This window comes from Antechinus flavipes, chromosome 2 (genome assembly GCF_016432865.1).
Source record: "Antechinus flavipes isolate AdamAnt ecotype Samford, QLD, Australia chromosome 2, AdamAnt_v2, whole genome shotgun sequence".
Classification (NCBI taxonomy): domain Eukaryota; kingdom Metazoa; phylum Chordata; class Mammalia; order Dasyuromorphia; family Dasyuridae; genus Antechinus; species Antechinus flavipes.
Genome location: NC_067399.1, coordinates 572,564,277 through 572,585,357, shown reverse-complemented (window position 1 = coordinate 572,585,357; position 21,081 = coordinate 572,564,277). Strand labels below are relative to the sequence as shown.

At 33.3% G+C, this 21,081-nt stretch overlaps 1 protein-coding gene across 2 annotated transcripts in view; it reads right to left on the bottom strand.

Annotated features, from left to right (window-relative positions):
* The window catches only part of ARNT2 (aryl hydrocarbon receptor nuclear translocator 2), a 258,192-nt gene that overhangs the window by 179,519 nt on the left and 57,592 nt on the right, over positions 1-21,081 (bottom strand). For both annotated transcript variants that reach the window (XM_051981159.1, XM_051981160.1), the window contains exons 2-3: positions 13,473-13,584; positions 5,126-5,173 (exon numbers count right to left, since the gene is read on the bottom strand). In XM_051981159.1, the coding sequence (XP_051837119.1) occupies positions 5,126-5,173; positions 13,473-13,584 (160 nt within the window). The remainder of the gene's footprint in view (positions 1-5,125; positions 5,174-13,472; positions 13,585-21,081) is intronic.

Genomic DNA, 21,081 nt, shown 5'->3' with positions numbered 1-21,081 from the left:
ACAATCAAAACTCCTATTCCCTTAATTAATGTTTACTAAGGGTTAAGGAAACAAGTCACTTCAGTTAATTCACAATAAAGTTAACCCTCTCAGTATTTACTTGTTAATCACAATTTGATGCTGATGATATTCAAACAGCTGAGGGAGAAATTTTTGGACTAAATACTTCCCATTTATATCATATAATTAACTTATTTCTGCAGAGGAAGAGGGCTGGATTTATAAATTTTATTCTTTCTCCCCATACCAGGGCCAAGTCAGCCTCTCTGTTTTGCTGAGACAGTGCTGTTCAGTTTTCCCCTACTTCACTGTTATTTTGTCCAAAGCCAAAGGTTTGGTCAAATCTGTCAAATTTGATCCTTTAAGAAGCTTACTTTACTCTTATTCATCTCCCAATCCCCCCGCTTCCACCAATTAGTTAACAAATTTAGATTCTACCACTTCTTCATCTCTTATGTCCATCCCTTTCTCTAGGCATTTAATAAATGCTTACTAATTTATTTGGTACTTTAAACTGGTTAATGGTGTTTATCATATTTATTTAGATTTCCTATGATAAGACTTTCTTTTTTATTGTTCCCAAATTGTCATTTGGAAAAGTTAATCTAAATTTCTGCAAGTGAATATCAAGCTTACTGGTCTATAATTCCTAAAATACACTTAGATATCTATCTTATTTCCTCACATCTCTGCCATTCTTAAAAATTCACTGAATATTATCAAGAATGGCTCTGAATTCCTTTAAAGTGCTTTCTTGCTATCCTCATTTATATAGGTTATGATTTCTTTTATGCATTTTTACTCAATTTTTTCATTTTGAAGACCTAGCTTCTTAGAGAAAATTAGAAACACAGAGGATATGGGTAATTCTGTATTCTTTGTCATAATTGTTGCTTTTGTTCTTTTAAGTTCAGACACAGGCAAAGAGCCAATATCAGCAACAGCAGTATCATTACCTATCTTAAACTCCAAATCCTTCATCTTCTCCATCCCCAATAAAAAACCTCTTTCTTTATACTTAGCATTGTTGCAAGTCTCAGTTCATTCTGGGATCTATCTTTTCTAATACTATTCTCACAGCTTTGGGATATGATTTTGAATAATTCCTAGCTTATATGACCCTCTTTCTATCTTTTTTTCTCATTGTAATTGTTTATGATTTTATGTAAAATTTTATTTCACAAATAATCATTCCCCATGAACTATATTCCTTTTTCAAATCTCTAGTCATAGTATCATATCCAATGGTTCAAGCTTAAAAATCAGTTTTCCTAAAGTCTAAGATATTTTTTGGTCTGATTATTTGTATGTTCCCTTGGCTTTTAATAGCTGGGAATAAAGATTCCCAGAGGGTAATCAGGAGATAATATAGAAGTCTATGAATCAAAGACAATTCAAAGAGCAGCACTGGATCTTCAAGAATTTAAGAATGTCCTTTGGCAAATCATCCAGCTTTAAAAGCAAGATCGACTCCTTTGGGCTTAAAGATATTCCCTCAAGAGCCAATATTAGCCATTATCAAGGATTCTCCATAGAAGCATCAATCTTCTCTTGACAGTTGGATGCTTGGCCCTTTATGTCAATGAAATGCAAATGTGGCTTTCTAAACTACTACTATTGAGGGCAGCATCAGAATTCCCTTGGTCATCTTACTTGAGTTATATCGAGCAAGGATGTAATATGTTCCTAGTGGTTTCTTGGGCTCCAGAGACACAGAAGATGTTTTGCAATTTAGAGTACTTCCTCCCTGGTGTCATGGAAAGAGCAACAGGATTGAAGTCAAAGGACCCGGGTTCAGATTTTCTATTGATTCTACTACTTATGACCTTTGTGAACTTGGATCTGTCACTTAACTTCCTTTGTTCTCAGTTTCTTCTTTGAAAAGAAGAGCTAGGATCTCTAAAGTCTCTTCCAGTTTTAAATTCTATGATCCTACAACCCTACATAGCCCAGAAACACCTACCTTCCCACATTCATTCATTCAACAAACATATACTGACTGCTTTGTGGAGATGACTGTGCTATGCTCTGGGGGGAAGATGATGAGAAATACAATACCAAGAGGAATGAAAACTGGCTTCTTCTCATACAGACTTTTCCACTGTTGAAAAAAATTCATACTTGCTAACCTTGCAAATTTCAAACCCACAAAACAGCAAACACTGCAAACATTTTGAGTGAGATGCAGTTCACAAACACAAGGCTTTAAATCTAGACCAGAAACATTTAGAGACAGAGTATGAGCATTGGAGCTCATGAGCAGATTGGAAATTTATGAGATTCTATGCTTATATTACTGAATTATCTGATCAGTTTATAGATATTACCAGACTGTCATTTTATTGCTGACATTGACCCTTATTGCTAACATTCCACATCTCTCTGATCCACACTACTTTTAGAGGAAAAAATAATATATTCTTGGATTCCAGAAATCATGATCTCCTGAGATCATGTTCTAAAAGAAAATCATGTCAGGAAGGAATTGGTACAGTTATTTCTGGTAGGAATTTTCTATTTAAAAGCAACAATAACAGAAAAACAAAAAAGGTATATATAAATATAATGAGTATATAAACCTAAATATATAAATAAATAAATATAAAAAGGCAAATACAAATAATTTTCAGGGCTATTTTGATAAAGATACTTCATTATATAATATTTAAGCTTGTGATTATATATTATTTAAATGTAAAGATACAAATTTTATTGAATTTTTAAAATTCAATTGTTAAAAAATTATGCATTTATTTTAACTGGAAACTACAAGATCTTCTGAGTAGATGTTGATGTATGTTCTTTTTCATATTTATGATTTTATCCACATCTGAGATGCTAAAGTGACCTAAATATGGGATCACTTACCCAAGCATATATTTGAAGGAAAAAGACCTACTAAAGATATATACTAAGGAGGACCAACCAAGAACAATATCTAAAGCAAATGCTAATGGGAGATCCTCAGATGATCTACATTAAAAGATTTGATGACATTGGTATCCATAAATCACATATTAAAAGCAGGCTTATTATATTAAGCTCATCTTCCTATCCCATTTTAAACATCTGTGAGATGAAATTCTTACATTGGTAGAAAGGGAGAAGGGAGGGTTCCAATTCCTTAAAAGACAGAGACCTGCTGCTTTGGATAAAAAGGAAAAAAAGTAGGCTACGGAGTCTTAAATAACAAAGCCCATGGAATGATCATGATCTATACTCCCGAGTTCTTTAGGGAGCTAGAATTGGAATAATGTTCTTGGGATTACCACCAGCACATCACCCAATATCACCAGCTCAATAGGACAACTATCATGTAGTGGGATGGGTGCTGAATGTATGGTCAAACGATCAACATTTGAGATTCTGTTATGCTACTTACTAGCTGTGTAATCTGTGAAAGTCACTTACCCTCAATATCTCAATTTCCTCATCTATAAATTGGAGGTAAAAGTATTTAATATTATTAACTGGAAGTAATAGTGTTTACACTGTCTACTTTACAGGGATTTTGTTGGAATGAAATGAAACAATGTTTGTGAAAGAAACTGTAAAGCACCATGTAATAATGGCTAGTAATAGTAATAATAGTAGTACAGTACCTGAAATAGAACACACGGTATTCCAAATTACACTCCTAAAACTATTTTTTAAACAAAGAAAGGAACTGATCCAATTAGGACTCCTGGATTTAGAGAAGAATTTACAGAAAGGATTTTTTAATGTGGGTTTATTTGATTTTTTTTGTCAGTGTTATTGGTTCTCTCATTTGGTTCGTACATTTCTTGAATTCATAAATGGTTCTGCTGTCACTGAGATGAGGGTGGATGAGGGTGGGGAGGAGGTAAAGAAGAGGAAACATTTTACCACAGCTAAGTATAAGGCTAAATTATTCCAGACCTTAGCAAAAAGTTTTTTCTTAAAACTTCTAAACTTTAATCATAATAATAACAAGCATTTAGATGCCACTTATGTGCCAGGAACTGTGCTAAGCACTTTACAAATGTTATTTTATTAGAGCTTTACAACCTTGAGAGCTAGGTGCTTATTATCTCCATTTACAGATGAAGAAATTGAGGTTAAGTGACTTGTTTAAGACCATATAGGTAATATAAACTCTGAGGCTAAATCTGAACTCACATCTTCCTAATCTGTACTTTATCCACTGCACCACCTCTTTGTCATGAAGATCCATGAAAAACAAATTTATTTTCTGTCTTCTCGCTTTTCTATCCCACCATAACTATTTTTTAAAAATCATATCTATCATTTCAATAGACATACGAAACTCCAATGAGCAATTTCCTCTATAAGTGTTTATTAGCACCTTTTCCACAATTTAAAATCTCTGAGAGCTTCTGGGGGCACTAGGAGGCTTAGGTTATTTGCCTAGGATCACATAGACAATAGGTGTCAAAGAACAGATTTGAACTTTAGGTCCAAGGGTAGTTCTCTATCCATTGTACCATACTACTTTTCTTAAATGAAATTTTATACTTTAAGGAATACATACATATAAATGCAACAAAAATGGCTATAAAACACCAAAATACAATTTAATTATAAATGTTAATACTCAAACAGGGCATGATACTCCATTTAAAAAGCCCATGTTCTAAACAAATTGCCATTAATTTTAAAAAGATCTCTGTTTAAAAATGGCATTCCACAAAAATGTTGTGAGTTACTTGACAGCCTGATGTTTTATTTGTTGGAGCAAAGCAAGTTCCATGTCTAACATTTTCCTCATTTTCAAGGATAGAAAAATATACCTCCTCCTGAGATATTTTAACTATAATTTTTGACCTTTCTGAAAAGTATGAAAAGGTCTATTGAATGGAATTTTTGTCAGTTAAAATGAAAAACAGCTATTTATGTCACTTCATCTAATTAAATAATATAGGTTTGAGATTTAAGAATTGTCAACCATTTACTTGACCGCCCAAGTGACTAAATGTTGAGTTATACAAACATTCCCACTTCAAGATAGTATTAAAGAAGAGTAATATGCCCAAGATGTATAGGATGAATGTTATCATATAATTTGGGCTTAAATTTCACTTATGTGTGATCATCCTACCTTGCAAGAGAGGCTCATTTTAAGTATTAAAAAATAATAACTCACCTTGAAAATTTGCTGGGGCCTTCACCATCTTCATCATCGAAGTCCATTCTGAAAAAGCAAGACCTCTGGTGAGCCTTTATCTAACTGGGTAAAATTCTTCATTAGCACTGGACGGAGTAATCCAAACTGAGCCCTAGCTTTTGTAGTGCTGAAAATAAAGTCACCGAAGATTTAAAGACAATGAATCTTGCCACCCTCCCATGGGTCTGGTTAGGGGCAGTTCCTATCAGGAAGGTTCATTCAGGTGAAAGAGATAATTTTATAGCTCAGGTAACACTGCACTCACATGCATGAGTTTTCACTCACACAATTAAAGCACTTTATCAGTAATCTCCTCTGGAGGTCTCTGCAACTAGACCACAGATGGCTTTGAGTCAGGGTCCACTTGAGAAGTTTTTGAGAAACCAGCATTTCCTTAATACCAACAGATTGGGAAGTTATCTGCTACAGACAGTTTGTACAATTATATGTGTATATAATATTGACACACTACATATACAGATACATAAAATATTTTTCAACATCTTTGAATGTTTTATAATCTATACAACTTCAAGTTTTTTAAAGAGGGAAATTTGAAAATAATTACTTAATCAATTCGCTACATGAAAATCCTCAGGCAATATCTAAAGTCAAAGTAAAAACAAATTAAATTTTAGATCATAATTAGCTTAGGATGAAACAAACTATTTGGAAAAAAATAATACTCTTTTTTGACCTGAGTGACTCAAATTCTCTACTTACTTAATTCGATCAGGATCTTAAATTACTATGTTTAGGCTTTCCTTAATTCTATATGATAAAAAGGAATATTAAAATCTGAAGGCTTGGGTTTTTTTAATTATTCAATATAAATTATTGCAATCCATTACTTTTTATAAAAAAGTTTGGTTTAATAATTTAATTTATATGATGTACATACTTAATTCTTTATTAAAGTTAATTTAATAATAATTCAGAATGTCTCAAAACAGGTAGATAATAACTCCTTAGGGAGAGATGATTTCACCTGATTTCTGAAAGGGTCTGGGGAAGTAAGAGAGTAGGGAAAGAAAGTATATTAAGCAACACTGGGAATAAGGCACAATTTACCCTGATCATGCAGTCAATAACAAAAAGTTCTCCTTTCTTTCCCCTTCCCATTTTAACCTCCCCAAGAAGAGAAGGAATGGTCCCTTTATGGAACATAGAAAGGTTATGAATGTAATCAATACCTGATATACATGTATCATTAGGAAATTAGGACAAGATCAAGGGATCTTTAGGGAAAGCAGAGATTTTACAAAAAGCTTCCTTGAAAGAGTGATCATCTCTTGGTAAATCAGAAGGTAACATACCTGTTCCCTTTTAGCCTAAGGTCCTGGATGTCCAAAGGAAAAAAAATGGAGCTCTAATGAAGAAGGCCATTGACTATAGATATATCAGGTGGGAATAGTCTTCCTAGCATAGGACAATGAAAGAGATAGAACAGAAAAAGAGAGAGAAACAAACAAAGAAACAGAGAAAGAGAGAAAGAAAAAAGGAAAGAAGAAAGGAGGGAAGGAAGGAAGGAGGGAGGGAGGGAAGGAAGGAGGGAGGGAGGGAGGGAGGAAGGAGGAAGGAAGGAGGAGGGAGGAAGGAGGAAGGAAGGAGGAAGGAGGGAAGGAGGGAAAGAGGGAAGGAGGGAAGGAGGGAAGGAAGGAGGGAGGGAAGGAGGAAGGAGGGAAGGAGGGAAGGAAGGAAGGAGGGAAGGAAGGAAGGAGAGAAGGAAGGAAGGAAGGAAGGAAGGAAGGAGAGAAGGAAGGAAGGAAGGAAGGAAGGAAGGAAGGAAGGAAGGAAGGAAAAAAGAGATGGAGATGTGTATAGGAAGGAAAAAAGAGATGGAGATGTGTATAGGAAAATAATGTTTTGCTCTAAAGCCCAGCCTCTTAACTCTGGTTTGCAATGCCATATGTAGTCTTCTAACTGAATGTGGGGATCATGAAATTACTATTTATATCTTAATTTGTATACCTATATTATATACCTATATATCTAGGGTCACATAAAAATTTCTTGGGCGAAAAGGGAACATGAGTAGAAAGAGTTTAAGAAGCTCTGATCTAAAGAACTAAAGGAATAAACTTGAAGTCTTGGTGAAAGATAATATTAGACAATCATTAAAGTTGTTTTCAAGGGAGGAGCAGCTGTTTTAAAGTTTGTCTTCTTATCCTATATTATAGCCAGCTTTGTTCACTTAAATTCTGGGCTTTGGGCATCATGAGTAACTAAAACAAATATCATGCTAGTCCAAAGAGATAAGAACAAAAAAAGCTAGATAACTAGCTGGGCAATAATAATAATAATAATACAAATATCTATGTATAGTAATAAAAGATGAAAGGGAGGAAATGAGAAGAAAGAGAAGTGCATATATAATCACACACACACATATATACAGTATATAGACGATTTACCACAAGGACAAAGAAACAGAAATACTATATGCTGTAACAGCATCAGAGTTCTACAAAAAGTCAGAACGAGGACTTAAGATAGAGTAAAAGTTTACAAAGAAAGACTGGAAGAAATCTAACATATTTTTAATATGTTGTGAAAGTGATTACTTGCTTAAAAAATGTGGCCAGACAGGATTTTTTTGAAAGTGAAGTTATACTGAAAATAATTTATACTCTATGTAATAGTTGTCATCATTGCTGTCTTCATTCAATGCTTTGTTGAAAATTATATTTTCCTCAACCATACCAACAAAAACCAATTAAGTCCCCAAACAAAAATACAGTAGAGATATATTGCCCTCCAGTGGTCATTGTGGGAAACTGAAGCCTTTATGGCAAACAAAAATATCCAACTTTAAAGCTAGCAAAAATGTACCAAAATCATTAGAAAAATAGTCCTACAAAACTCTATGGAAAGTAGTCTTTGAAAGTATTTGCCAAAGTTTCATAATGCAGAAAGTAATTAAGCTTTAAAATTGTGTTTCAATACAAACTCAAATACCTCAACCTTTACAAATATGAATTTTATTTTATAGCATGATATGGTGGAAAGAGCTCTGAACTTGGAAATCAGGAGATCTGCATTTGAGTTTCAATTTAACATTTACTGTGTGACCCCTAGTTATTTTGACTCTCTTGGCCTTTTCCCTCATTTGTAAAATGGGCATGATAGCATTTGCATTAATTATCTCACAATGAGATTTGTGAGAAAAATATTTTGCAAACCTTAAAGAACACTTAAATTGTGTTATTATCAAAATGTCATCTATTACATAGTGATAATATATGCTATTAATAAATAATGATATGTTTTAAATAAATCCTGATAGAATTATTTTTGTGTGAAGTTCTCTTTATCCTCAATCCCCCACAATTACTTAAGTTTTTTGAAATGCTAAAACAACTCCAAAAGTAGCTGTTTGTATTGGCATAAGAATGAAATGTTACAACTTGAGTCCTATGTATACTCAAGTCATCTATGCTCTATTGTTGGTTTTGAGCAAAGGTTAGGACCATTGCCTGAACCCCAAGTTCTTTAAATTCATCAGAAACCTCAGGGAGTTATACTGAACTATCAATGGGAAAAGAAAATGCAGTCTCTTTATCTTACTAATGAATGCAGGGTAGAGGCTGAATTTAGGAGATAATACAGAGTTTTAAAATCCTCCAAACAAGGCACCTGTAACCAAAACACAAGATTGCCTATTCATTCATGGCAGAATGCATGTCAGCAATACACCAGAAGTAGCTCACACAATAGAACAAAGGATGTTTTCAGAAATCCGTTGGCCTAGATAATGTCTTCTACCTCCACTTTAAATTCTTCATCTAAAATACAGCAAAAATGAGCTATGGTTATTTCCTTGGCTCTGAAAGATGCTAATAGACCATCTTTCATTCTGTCTTTTTATATGTCTTTATAATCCAGAATGAACAAGGATAATAAAGGCAATGAATCAAAATGTAACTTTTAAGCCTTATTTTATTCAATTTAAAAATTCAATATAATTAATAGATGAATTTGGCTGAACATGTTTCCTTCACTTCACTATTAATGAAAATGAACTCTTCTTTCCCCAAAAAACTGACTAAGGCACTTCTGGATTAAAAATGAGTCTAGAGACATGATTAAAGGATCTTTATAATTATTGATGTGCTATAATGTATCATTAGTTATGGCTAAAGAAAAAAGATCTACTGATACCCTAAGAAAAAACATGCAATCAAATATGTTTAATTTCAATAAGTCAACAATAACTATAGTTCTTATTCTACATGTAATTTGCCACTGCAACAAAGAAAGAACCAAATACCAGTCTTATGTTTCTGTAAGCCAATGGTAAAAATGCCTTGACTATAGTATATATTTTCAATGTTCGAATGAGCTCATATGCAAACAAATCAAATAAAATATTTCAGCAAATGAATACCTAAATTAGGTATTTCTATTGAGAAAGAAACCTCTAATTTCAAGTAGAGTAGGGTAAAATCTGCAAGCTCCCTAAAAATACTAAGGATTTTGGTCGAACAGTACCAAAACTAAAATAATATTATAGAGCAGCAGTCATCAAAACCATTTGGTACTGGATAAGAAATAAAGTGGTGGATCAGTGATTAGATTAGATACACATGACACAATAACCAAGGCCTATAGTAATCTAGTATTTGATAACCCCCCAAACTCCAGCTTCTGGAATAAGAACTCACTATTTGACAAAAATTGCTGGGAAAATTATGTCAGAAACTTGGCATAGACTTACACCTCATACTCCATACCAAATTAAGGTAAAAACGGGTAAATGATTTTGAATAAATGATGATATCATAAACAAATTAGGTAAGCAAGGGATAATTTACTTATGAATCCATCTGGCCCTGGAGATTTTTTTCTTAGGGAGTTCATTAATGGCTGGTTCAATTTCTTTTTCTAAAATGTAATTATTTAAATAATTTATTTCCTCATCTGTTAATCTGGGCAATTTATATTTTTGTAAATATTCATCCATTATGGTTAGATGGTCAAACTTGCTGCCATAAGCTTGGCAAAAGAACTTCTAATTATTGCTTTAATTTCTTTTTCACTGATATTAAGTTTACCCTTTTCATTTTAGATGCTGGTGATTTGTTTTTTTCTTTCCTTTTTCAAATCAAATTTACCAAACATTTATCTATTTTGTTGGATTTTTCATAAATCCATCTTTTAATTTTATTTATTAGTTCGATAGTTTTCTTAGTTTCAATTTTATTAATCACTCTTTTTTTTTTTTTTTTGCCTGTGGCTCACCTTTCCCCTGTTCTTTCTTTTCATAATGAATTTATGCACTATTCCCACAGCCTGATACAAAACATTAACAAAGCATGGAAGATTTTTTTCTCTCATTGTTATTTATTTGAGTCACATGTTCCTCCATAATGGAAATGGGAAAACAATGACTAGGAATAAGGTAGCATGGGTTCTAGGCACAGGTTTGCCACCAATTCACATGGAAAGCTACCTATCTCTGAGACTTTGATATTTTATGATTTAGACTCTTATCAGGCTACAGGCTGCATTAAGTACTAAATATAGTCTACTCATAGAAGTAATCTGGGGATCTGAGCTAATAAGTATTTAAGAAAGGCAGTGACACATAGTGGTTACAAGTTTGGAGACAGAATGACCTGAGTACAAGACGCATCTCTGACACATCTAGCTGCATGAACCTGGGCAAAGCAGTTAACCTAAATATCCCAGGCAACTTTAAGAGTAGCAGAATAATAGCTAAAAAGTTTCCTTAATGAAAGTTTCATTTGTTGACAAAAACACAGATCTGGTTGTCTTTAAGATAAACTAAAATCTCTGAATATTCATCAATACACCTAAATCATATTCCCATTTCACAATGAATCATTTTAGGGCAAGACTATCAATAAAGGATTCAAAAAATCAGAATAAGTTAAAAAAAAAAACTCGACAAAATTTGCTAAACATACATTCATATAGTAGTGATACCTTTGTCTGGGGGCAGCTTTCCTATTAAATGATGAGGCTATGGAAATTTTATTGAAACAAAACTTTTAAGAGTCTTTTTACCCAAGTATTCTGCTCTAACATAGATAATAGCTGGGAAAATACAGTCAAGAGTCATGATAAAGTATTTAAACCTGGGAAAAATTTAGTCATGAACTTGTCAATTAGTATAAAATATATATTTTTTAAAATGAGGCAATTGAGATCTATCATTATTCCATAAACTAGCTCCACCTTGGGCTTTCACTCCATCATCTTGAACTGATTCTTCCTTTGGATTTCTTTGTCTTTTCTCTTAGGTTTTATCTGCATCTTTTGCTTTTTTTTCATGTTTCCATCAAATCTTTTTTTAAATTTAATTTAATTTTATAATAACTTTTTATTGACAGAATCCATGCCAGGGTAATTTTGCATCTTTTGCTTTTATGAGAGGAGGGTTTTTAAGGAAAAATAGAAGTTAGGTCTCAACTATGGCTAAAGCTTTTTAAGTTTATCATATGCCCAAGAAATGATATTTATATGACACTATCAAGTAAAGGACTTCAGATCTTTTCAACTGAGTTACTATGGAATGGGCAATAATACTAAACTAAATTATGGAGCAAAGAGGGCAATCAGGAATTAGGATTATTTCATCAGAGTGGTTCAGATTCATATGTTCCAACACCTTCCTGATTGGGGATAGGGAAGGGATTGAGGATGAAGTGATGATGAGTTATCTCTGAATTGATTTGTGTAACTTTAGGCAAAATATTTCTCTTCTCTAGACCTCAGTCCTCCTGAGCTGCACCAGAGGCCTCAAAGGATTTTTTCCCAATTCTAAATCAATGATTCTGTGAGACCTCCAAAATGTGAGGAAGGCAAAACTCAGGATTTATGACATGAAAAGTAAAAAAAGTAATGGAAGCTTGCGAAGTTGGCTCAATAGACAGATCACCAGCATAAAGATGAGCATCTTCAGCTCTTAAAAAGCTAACTCTAATAAATGGCACATACCCCATCCTATACCTACCCTCACCCTCACCCTCACTTTCACTTGACTGATTCACTGGTTAACTATGAGCAATCTGCCTAATTCCCTGACAGGGACCTAGGGTAAAAGTATTCCCTGATACTGCCCTAGTTCTCAGATCTCATTAGTAAGCTCTCTAACTGGAGGATGGAGCAAAAATTTCCTCCCCAAAACTTCAAGTAAGGAGTGTTCTCAGACAAGCAATCCCTTTATATCCCAGTTGTCTAGACTTTGTTGGATATCCTTCATGACCTCCATTCTGGATATTTTCCTTTCTCACTCTTTTTAGCTTTCTTTTGTCTTTGGTGTATTATCTTCACCCATGAGACTATAAGTTCCTTGAGGGCAAGGTCTCTTCTGTAATTGTATCCCCAGAGCTTACTAGAGTGCCTGACACATAATAGGCATTTAATAAGTGTTTAATGACTAGTGACTATGAAGAAAGAGAGGGAAAAATTCTTCTGCAGTAACTACAGTTGAATTTTCAATAGTGGCGAGTTAATCATGTCATAAATGTTACGATTTATTATTCACCATCAAGCTCACATTATTAACATATTGATTAACATGATTCAACAGAACAAAGAGTCAGAATATGTTTGAAGCTTAAGTTTGGTGATGCTTTAGGTGTTTATCAATTTTAAAAACAAGGGCCTTATATATTCTTTTGACAGAAACCTTTCTGAATGGAAAAAAAAAACCAAAGTGCAGCCCTCTCATCTTACATAAAAGGAAAAGAGAAATTATTTACCCAATGTCAGAGCTAGAAACTGAATCCAATTCCCCAAACTGACCCCCAAAGGATCCTAATAACCTGCAAACCCTATGAAATTGAGGGGATCAACTTTAAATTTCCTTTCTTGAAAGGAAACGTCAACAAAACTTGACTTCAAAATAAAGGATAGGTATTTGTTGCAGAGGTTTTTTTTTTTTTCTTGTTTAGCCCACCACAAGCAGCACTAAGAAATGTAAATTAGTCCACTGCCTTCCCTTCTGTATTTATGATCAGGACTGCTCATCCTCAGTGAGCTCACTGCAGATGAGTGAATGCCTATTAAATTGGCTTAATTATAGTCCAGCAGGATACAGAAGCTTTTTTTTTTTTAAACCAAGGACAGAGTTCTCATCAGTTTGGTGTAGAATTCTCAATCACTTATTGGCAAAGTCAAGTGCATATTGCTTTAACTTACAAAAATTTCAGCATTCCTAAGGCAAACTGCTAAGTTCCTATTCTAGCAGAAAAGAGTATAAAATTGATTTCCCAACCAGGCCCCCAGCATGAAGGCTATCAGGGTTGAGTGACATTTGCCAGTTTGAAGTTGACCTTGAAATACTGAAATTGCTTACCCAGAACGCCTCTTTCCTCCTCTAGCAGGCATGGCTCCTGCCATTCTCACCTGCCCTGTTGCCATGGGGGCAACAGGCAATGTCACTGATCCAGGGATATCAGAAGCCATTTCTGAAAATTCAGAACAAAATTCCATTAGTTATCTATGTTAACATGGATTCCAAATAAGCAATAAAACATGCAAGACCCTCTGGAAGGAGATTAACTATTTCAAGTCAATGGACTAGGAATTTAATTATTGAGAAAGGGTTTAAAAGAGAAAATTTTATTTTTAGAAGGACCTCATGTTCAACTCTGAGAGTGGATGGGAGAATCTGATTTTCCCAAGCAGTATGGCTATTGCCAAAAGAAGAAGAATTGTCATTTGTTGCTTATAACTATACAAGCATCAGCCAATTTGATGTGAAACTATGGCATCATATTCCTTCGACACAGCTGGTTCCTGTATGAAGCGAGATTCATTTTCCTGTCTAAAGGGCTTTCCTTGCTTAGTAATCAGACCAAAATAATCCCATAGGGTGCCTTGTAAATGGTAAATAAGATGCCTTTGCAAATATATTCATGCATCATATGAACTCTTTAATTTATACCTAGCAAATAAAAAATTCCCAAGGACTATCTGGCTTACTGTTTAAGAAATGCAGAGAATTAAAATGATTTTTAAAAATAAATTCTAGTGGTGCTGTGTAGTCCTGATATATTTTATACATTCCCTCCATGGGAACATGTATCTTTGTAAGCACTTCTATTGTTCTGTTCATTATTCTTGAGAGTTACTTCAAGAGAATTTACTTGCATTAGTTCAACTCTCATTCAGGGATATAATAAAAGTGATAGCTCAAAACAATCCATTTCAGAAAGGCATTCAAAGATAAAGAAAGGAATCAGTGCTCAAGTTAATAGGAAAATAATGTCATGGTATGTTGACAGCACAATACAAGAGGACCTAGATAATGTGTGCACTGTTCATGTGTATGAGATCTGGTTCATTCCTACATGTCATATTTCCTGCCTAAACAATAATCTGAAAAGGAACCAAGTAACTGTCATCACTTATCTAGTCAAAATACATAATATTTTATAAATATTGTATGACTGAAGGTCAGCTTGAAGAGTTCTGCTGGAGTTTGTCAAGAAAGGATTTAAAATCTTGATAAATGGAATCTTAGCCTAAATGTTCCTATTGAACATTGAGAGTTATGAACATCCCTATTTTTCCTTTTTTTTTTTTTACTGGCCATATGATTGCACTGATCCAGGGTTCTCCTAGTAAAGAACTTCCTCTATCCATGCAGCATAATTTACCTTCTCTGAAACTTACAGTTTCCCTAGAGCACTTAAAAGCCAAGTGATTTGCATAGGATCATAAAATCAATATGAACCAGAGCCTGGATTTGAACTTAGACCTTTCTGTCTCTGAAGCCAGCTCTCTATTCTATGATATTTCTTATTTATCATACTTAATGCATAAAAATGCACTAAAATTATATCTAAATAATAACCATTCTCCTTAATTTCCTCACAAATTTGCTTTATGTTAGATGGCAATAGCTCTAGAGCAACAAGGTAAACCTAACAAACAAATAATCAAATAGTTGTGTTACATGAGCACCATTCTGGTGAAAATATTTTATTTTCTAAAAGACAGAATAAATACCTTGCTTGAAAAGTGCAGAATCAAGTTAATGCATCAAACTATGGGTTAGGTCTATATCTGAAGAAATCCAATATTAATATAAGTAGTCTATAATCATACTTGCATTTCTTCACCTCCTACAGTCCCAAGATTATTCAAATTTTTAACCAACTTAATGACTTTTCTGTAGTTGATAAGCAATCCATTTTGGTTATAAGTAGCTTAACAAATGAAATCAACAAAACAGTGTTTCATCATTGCCACATTTATAAGCATTTTTACAAACATATCCTTGACATTAACAATTAGTTTTTGGATATGGAACTGAAGAATGGTATTTGGATTTAAGGATCAATAGATATGATATATCAAGGTTCTTGACCAAGGTTAGAGTATATCTGACAAATGAATAATACATTTGCCTGGAGAACTGCAGATGTGATTTAAAATATCTTTATAATACTAATATGGGATGGCAAATAAGAAAGATCAACAGATACAACAAAAGAAGAAAAATAGGAGAGAAGCCCAATGATTTACAAGCAATAATATCTCTTGAAGAAAAAAAAAGAAGTAAAAAAGTACACAGAGTCAGTTATAAGTATGGAATTGTTTACACAAGAAAACCTGATAGCAAAAATATCACTGAGATTTGATGGGATGATTTAAGTATGGCAAAGGAAGGATGTTTTCTCTTCAGAAAGAAAAGGTTAGCTAAAAAGAAAAACTGGTATATCATTATATTTAAGAAAATATATTCTCAAGAGGATATCTACAATCTAAGGGGATAACTTTAAAGGAAAACATTTGAGTAAGAACAAATTCGGGGTGGATTAAGTGACAGGAACAAAAGCAGTATGATGGGTAAAGTTAAATTACAAACTATACAACCATAAAGAGAAAATTGACACAGAAGCATGACAGTTTTCATGGAAGACTTCAACTACATGGACATCTGCTAGAAAGTTCTCTTTGCTACAAGTACAGAAATGAATTACACAGTTGATAAATTTTAGACTTTTTTTTCCTTATAATTTCACTTTTAAACTTTTAAGAAGGTTATTTATTTGGGATATAGAAATAACAAAAGTAAGTTTTTCCCCTCAGTACTTCCCTTCAACAATCTCCAAGATATTAACCTCAAACTCTAGATCAAGTAGGCTCAGATTTAATTGAGTTCCTATATGGCATTTGCTCCTGCCAAGTTTATGTCCAAATTTGACATTTTTCCTAGATTTGTCTTTATCTTAGCTAGAGTAGTGTTAAGTCCATATGAGAACAGAAGTTAATGAAACCATTAAGACATCAAGGAACAATAAAATGAATTCAAAAGAATGTGGAATGGGGAGAGAGTGTGAAATGTCTCCTAGAAAAAAACAACTGATCTAGAAAATAAATCAAGGAAAGATAATTTAAGAATTATTAAATTACCTGAAAGCCATGATTTTAAAAAGAGCCTAGATATCCATTTTTTTTAATTATAAAGGAAAACTGTCCAGTTATTATGGAACCAGAAGACATAGTAGAAATGGATAGAATCCACTGATCACTGAAAAAATTCCAAAAGGAAAAATCACTAAGACTATAAGAATCAAAATCCAGAATCCCAAGTCAAGGAGAAAATACTGCAAATTGTGAGAAAAAAATAACTCGAACACTATGGAACTCCAATTAGGATCACACATTAATTAGTTGGAGGGGGAAAGAACAAGAGAAAGAAGAAGCAGTGATAAAAGAGAAGGTAGGTTAAGGAAGGAAACATAGCTGATACTCATCCTGGGTTTTGATAGTATCATAGAACTGATGATTTAGAATTCAAAGGACCATTGTAGAGCATCTGGTCCAATTCACTTATTTTACTGATAAAGCTGAGTCTTGGAAAAATTAAATGGCTCCCCAAAGTTCAAATAGAGCTTTCAAATATAGAACCTTCTGTATTTATATCTGGCATTCTTTCCAATGGACCATGCTTTAGATATCATTCATAATTTTCTGGAGTTTAAAAATTTCAACCTTCTAATAATGAGTTTAGCTATCATGTTTGTAAATATCCAAGGGGCTTTCATGTGGAAGAGGGATTAGGTTTGCTTATGACTAAGAGTAATGAATGGAAATTGTCAATATACCTATTTAGGTTAGATAGAAGAAAAGATGCCTAAGCTGTCCAAAAGTGGAATGGCTTCTCTTAATGTGTATAGAGTTCTCCATTTATAAAAACTGAATAAAACCTTCTTAAGGATATCATAGAGGTCATGGATGATCATATTTGAAATGAATTCATTGTCTCCAAGATCCCTTTCAACTCTGGAATTCAGTGATTTTATCAGTGCAGCAGAGTTCTATGTTCTCAAAGATGTATCCCTATTCTTTATGAATTTACAAGTTCTAAAATACATTCATTATTTGGAGCTCAGGAACAAAGAATCAGAGTTGACAAATGATTAAAATTATATTAAATCCCCTCAAATCAAAAGAGATGATTGTACTGGGAAAAAGAGAAGTATTATAGTTCTGGAGTGAGAAGGGATGTTAAAGATCTTTCAGTCAAAATACTTCCTTTTACAGATGAGGAAACTAAAGCCTAGGAAGGCTGAATAACTTGGTTAAGGTTTTACAACTAGTACATGGCATGAATGAAAGTAAACACTTTTCTATAAACTCTATCCTTTACATCTTTTAAGATTGAATCCACAAAGAATCAAAACAAAAGCAAGCTCAAAATCAATCTCTCTTCTGCCAAATCATTCTGCTTCTGCCAAAATCAACAGGAGATGAAATTCATTTATAAGCTATGTGACTTTGGATAAATCTCTAGACCTCAGTTTCCACATTCTACCTTTCAGGTAGAATCAAGAGGTAATTAAACTGAATAAAATTTATGGTCCCTTCATGTCTAAATTTGTTTCTAAAATTCTTCTTCAGAAAAAGACAGATTTAGGCTTGTTAGGCCACGTAATTCTAGGCAGATAAAGTTATTGAGCTTTTGTCTCAGAGATAATAACTAAAGCCAAAATGAAGGCAAAATGGTCTCCCAAAGAACTTATTTTTCACCTGTTTATACCCAGCACAGAAAATAAAATGCTGATAGGCAGATAAAAGAAGAGAGAACCAGGTGTCACTCTTAAAACCACAGTTCAGTGACCAGACTAGTGTAGCCCCAGGCCATCACAGCATTCATGGATCTATTCCAGAATTTAAGTGTTTCCAGATGAAAGAGAAAATCAAGCAATATTTTCCAGAAAAGGAGAAATCTTTAATCATCTGAATAGCTATTTTGTGGAAGATGCATTAGATATATGTTTAGATATATGTGCCCTTAACATCTGCTGAGATAAGAACTTAGACCAAGAAATAACAACTACAGAGAAGCAGATTTTATCTCAACACAATGAAATGAATGAGAAATCATGAAGCAGTGATTTCTCTGTCATTGAAAGATTCAAAGAGAGGATGGATAAGTACTCAGTCATTATACAAAAGATTCTTGCCCACTTGTTGGGAGGTTGCATTAAAGTCTATTTCACTTGCAAAAATCTAAGTCACTTTCAAAGACAGTATCTCACTTGTTAAAAAAAAAAAAAGAAAAGAAAAGAAAAATTTTCGTCATAGTTAATTTTTTCAGAACTGTCATTATAGAAACATTCCTGTCACGATTCCTGCCTACTTTACTCCCCCTACCATCAGTCACTTACCTAGTGTGAGTAATGAAATCATTTTTATAATTCTATTACTCATTCAGTGAAGGATAGAGGAGAAGAATGTGATAGAAGCTATTTTTTAAAAAAATATATAATAAAAGTAGCTTTATGCAGGCATACATCTTGGCCATAAGCATTCCTCATGTCTTAAAATATAGCACTGAAACAGTTTAATGAAAAAGAGATTTCCCTAGTCATTGCCAATGACTTAAAAAGGAGGAACAAGCAATCCTGGATTCCACATCTATACTAACCCTTGATCCATATATATAAATATATGGTCAAGTCACATTGCTTCATTCTTTAATCAGGTTTATTTATAATGCAAAGTGAAACATATTATTTACTTTTATAAAAGAAATTCCCAAATTATCACTATAGCAAAATTATCACTAATTTTGCAAGGGTTCATGAGCATCATTCTGACACAAGAAAAAAATCAACCCATTTATTTACGAAAATATTCACTAAAGATAGAGAAATTAATTTAGGGGCCCAAAATTAGACTTCCAAATCAAAGTCCACAATCTCCTGAGCACGGAGGAACTTGGAATGTTGGATTTCAAAAGCTCCCCAGGTAGAGAGTTCTTTAAAACTTAGCTCTCCGTAACTTGTAGACTCCTCATTTTCCATCCTTGGGTCCTGACTCTAATGAGCTAGTACTGATGATAGTACTTTAGAATTGAACTTGGATTTAACAATCCTTGATACTGGATGTGAACTATAGAACTACATAATTATTTCTGTTTTGACTTTGGACTTTCTAGATAATATTCAAGCACATTTCCAGCTAACACAACTTTGTGAAATTACATTGGCTTTTAATGATTCAAAGTTACTCCCTAAAACAAATGGTCTTTTTTTTTTTTACTAAAATTCATCTGGCAATGTTGTATTTCTGTCTCTGTTTCTCTGTTTTTCTCTATATCATTATAAAGTCAGTGCAGTTTTAAACAGTAATATGTGTGTGTATGCATATAGACATTTATATAAGTAGGCCTATAAAATGTGAGTATGTGTATTTCAGAGTATCCAAGTAATTAATATTGAAGTCACCCAAACAATAGTAAAGAAATGTGTAGTAGGCACAAGAGAGTTGTAAAATACCCAAAAATTGTGCAAGAGAAGAATCCTGAAAAATAGCAACATATGGATTCTAAATTCAGATCAAAGCATATTATTTCTTTACATTATTTTTCTTAGGATTTTTTGGTCTGTGTTTTCTTTTACATCATGACTAACATGGAAATATGTTTTGCATGTACATGTAAAACATATATCAAATTGTTTACTATTAGGGAGGAATAAGAGGAAAAGAGAGAGAACATTGGAATTCAAATAAAAATATTTAAAATTGTTTTTATATGTAATTGGGGGAAATACTAAATTATTTTAAAAAATCAGTGAAATGATCAGAAAAGAAAGTGAACCTCTTATATTGAGAGCATGGAATAATTAATAAATAGCCCAAGTGCTGTACTGATATTACTGAAATGTCAGTGTAACTAAAGGAAGATCCCTAGCTAGGTCCCTTTTGAAGGCTTTGAGGGAAGATATAGAAAAGAGTCGCACAGGATAAAAGGGCTTAGATGAGCTATATAGATTGTATCTGGAAAGTGGGCCAGCTCGATGAGATTAAAGATAGTTTAAAGTGTTTCTTACTATGGTCTCCCCCTTACACCAAAAGTGTCACTTGGTTGGTAGGCCCCATAAAGCACACAAAACTCCCCAGTGCAGCCTGAACATAAAATGCAATTGGAAAATATTTAGCAAAATAAATAAAAATAAAATAAAAGATAGTGCATTTTAAAACTAAGTCAATATGCAAACCCCAGAAATCTTTATCTACAGATAAGTGAACCCTGTTTTTAATAGAGTATGGCATCACCAATCTATATCACCTTTTCAAATAAATTCATGTTCCCTCTGGCTAGTCACAATGAGCTCCTTCTCTAGATCTGGAGCCCTACACTTCAACAACACAGCCATCATAGGAGCACCTGCATTCCCCCCTTAGCCTCTCCTAAATTGCTACAGTATTATCTTATATATATATCTCACAGGTTACCCTCCGTTATATTTTCTTGGAGCTGACAAAAAATGAGGATTTACAGGTAAGATTTTTTTTACCTTGCTTCTTGTAAAACACTAAAAGCAAATCTGGGGTTTCTAGGTAGCTCATTACAATACAGAGAGACATCCAGCCTTTAAATTTCTAAAAAGCACTGAGAAGTATTGAAAATTTAGAAAACAATTCAAATCTATTCCAGAATT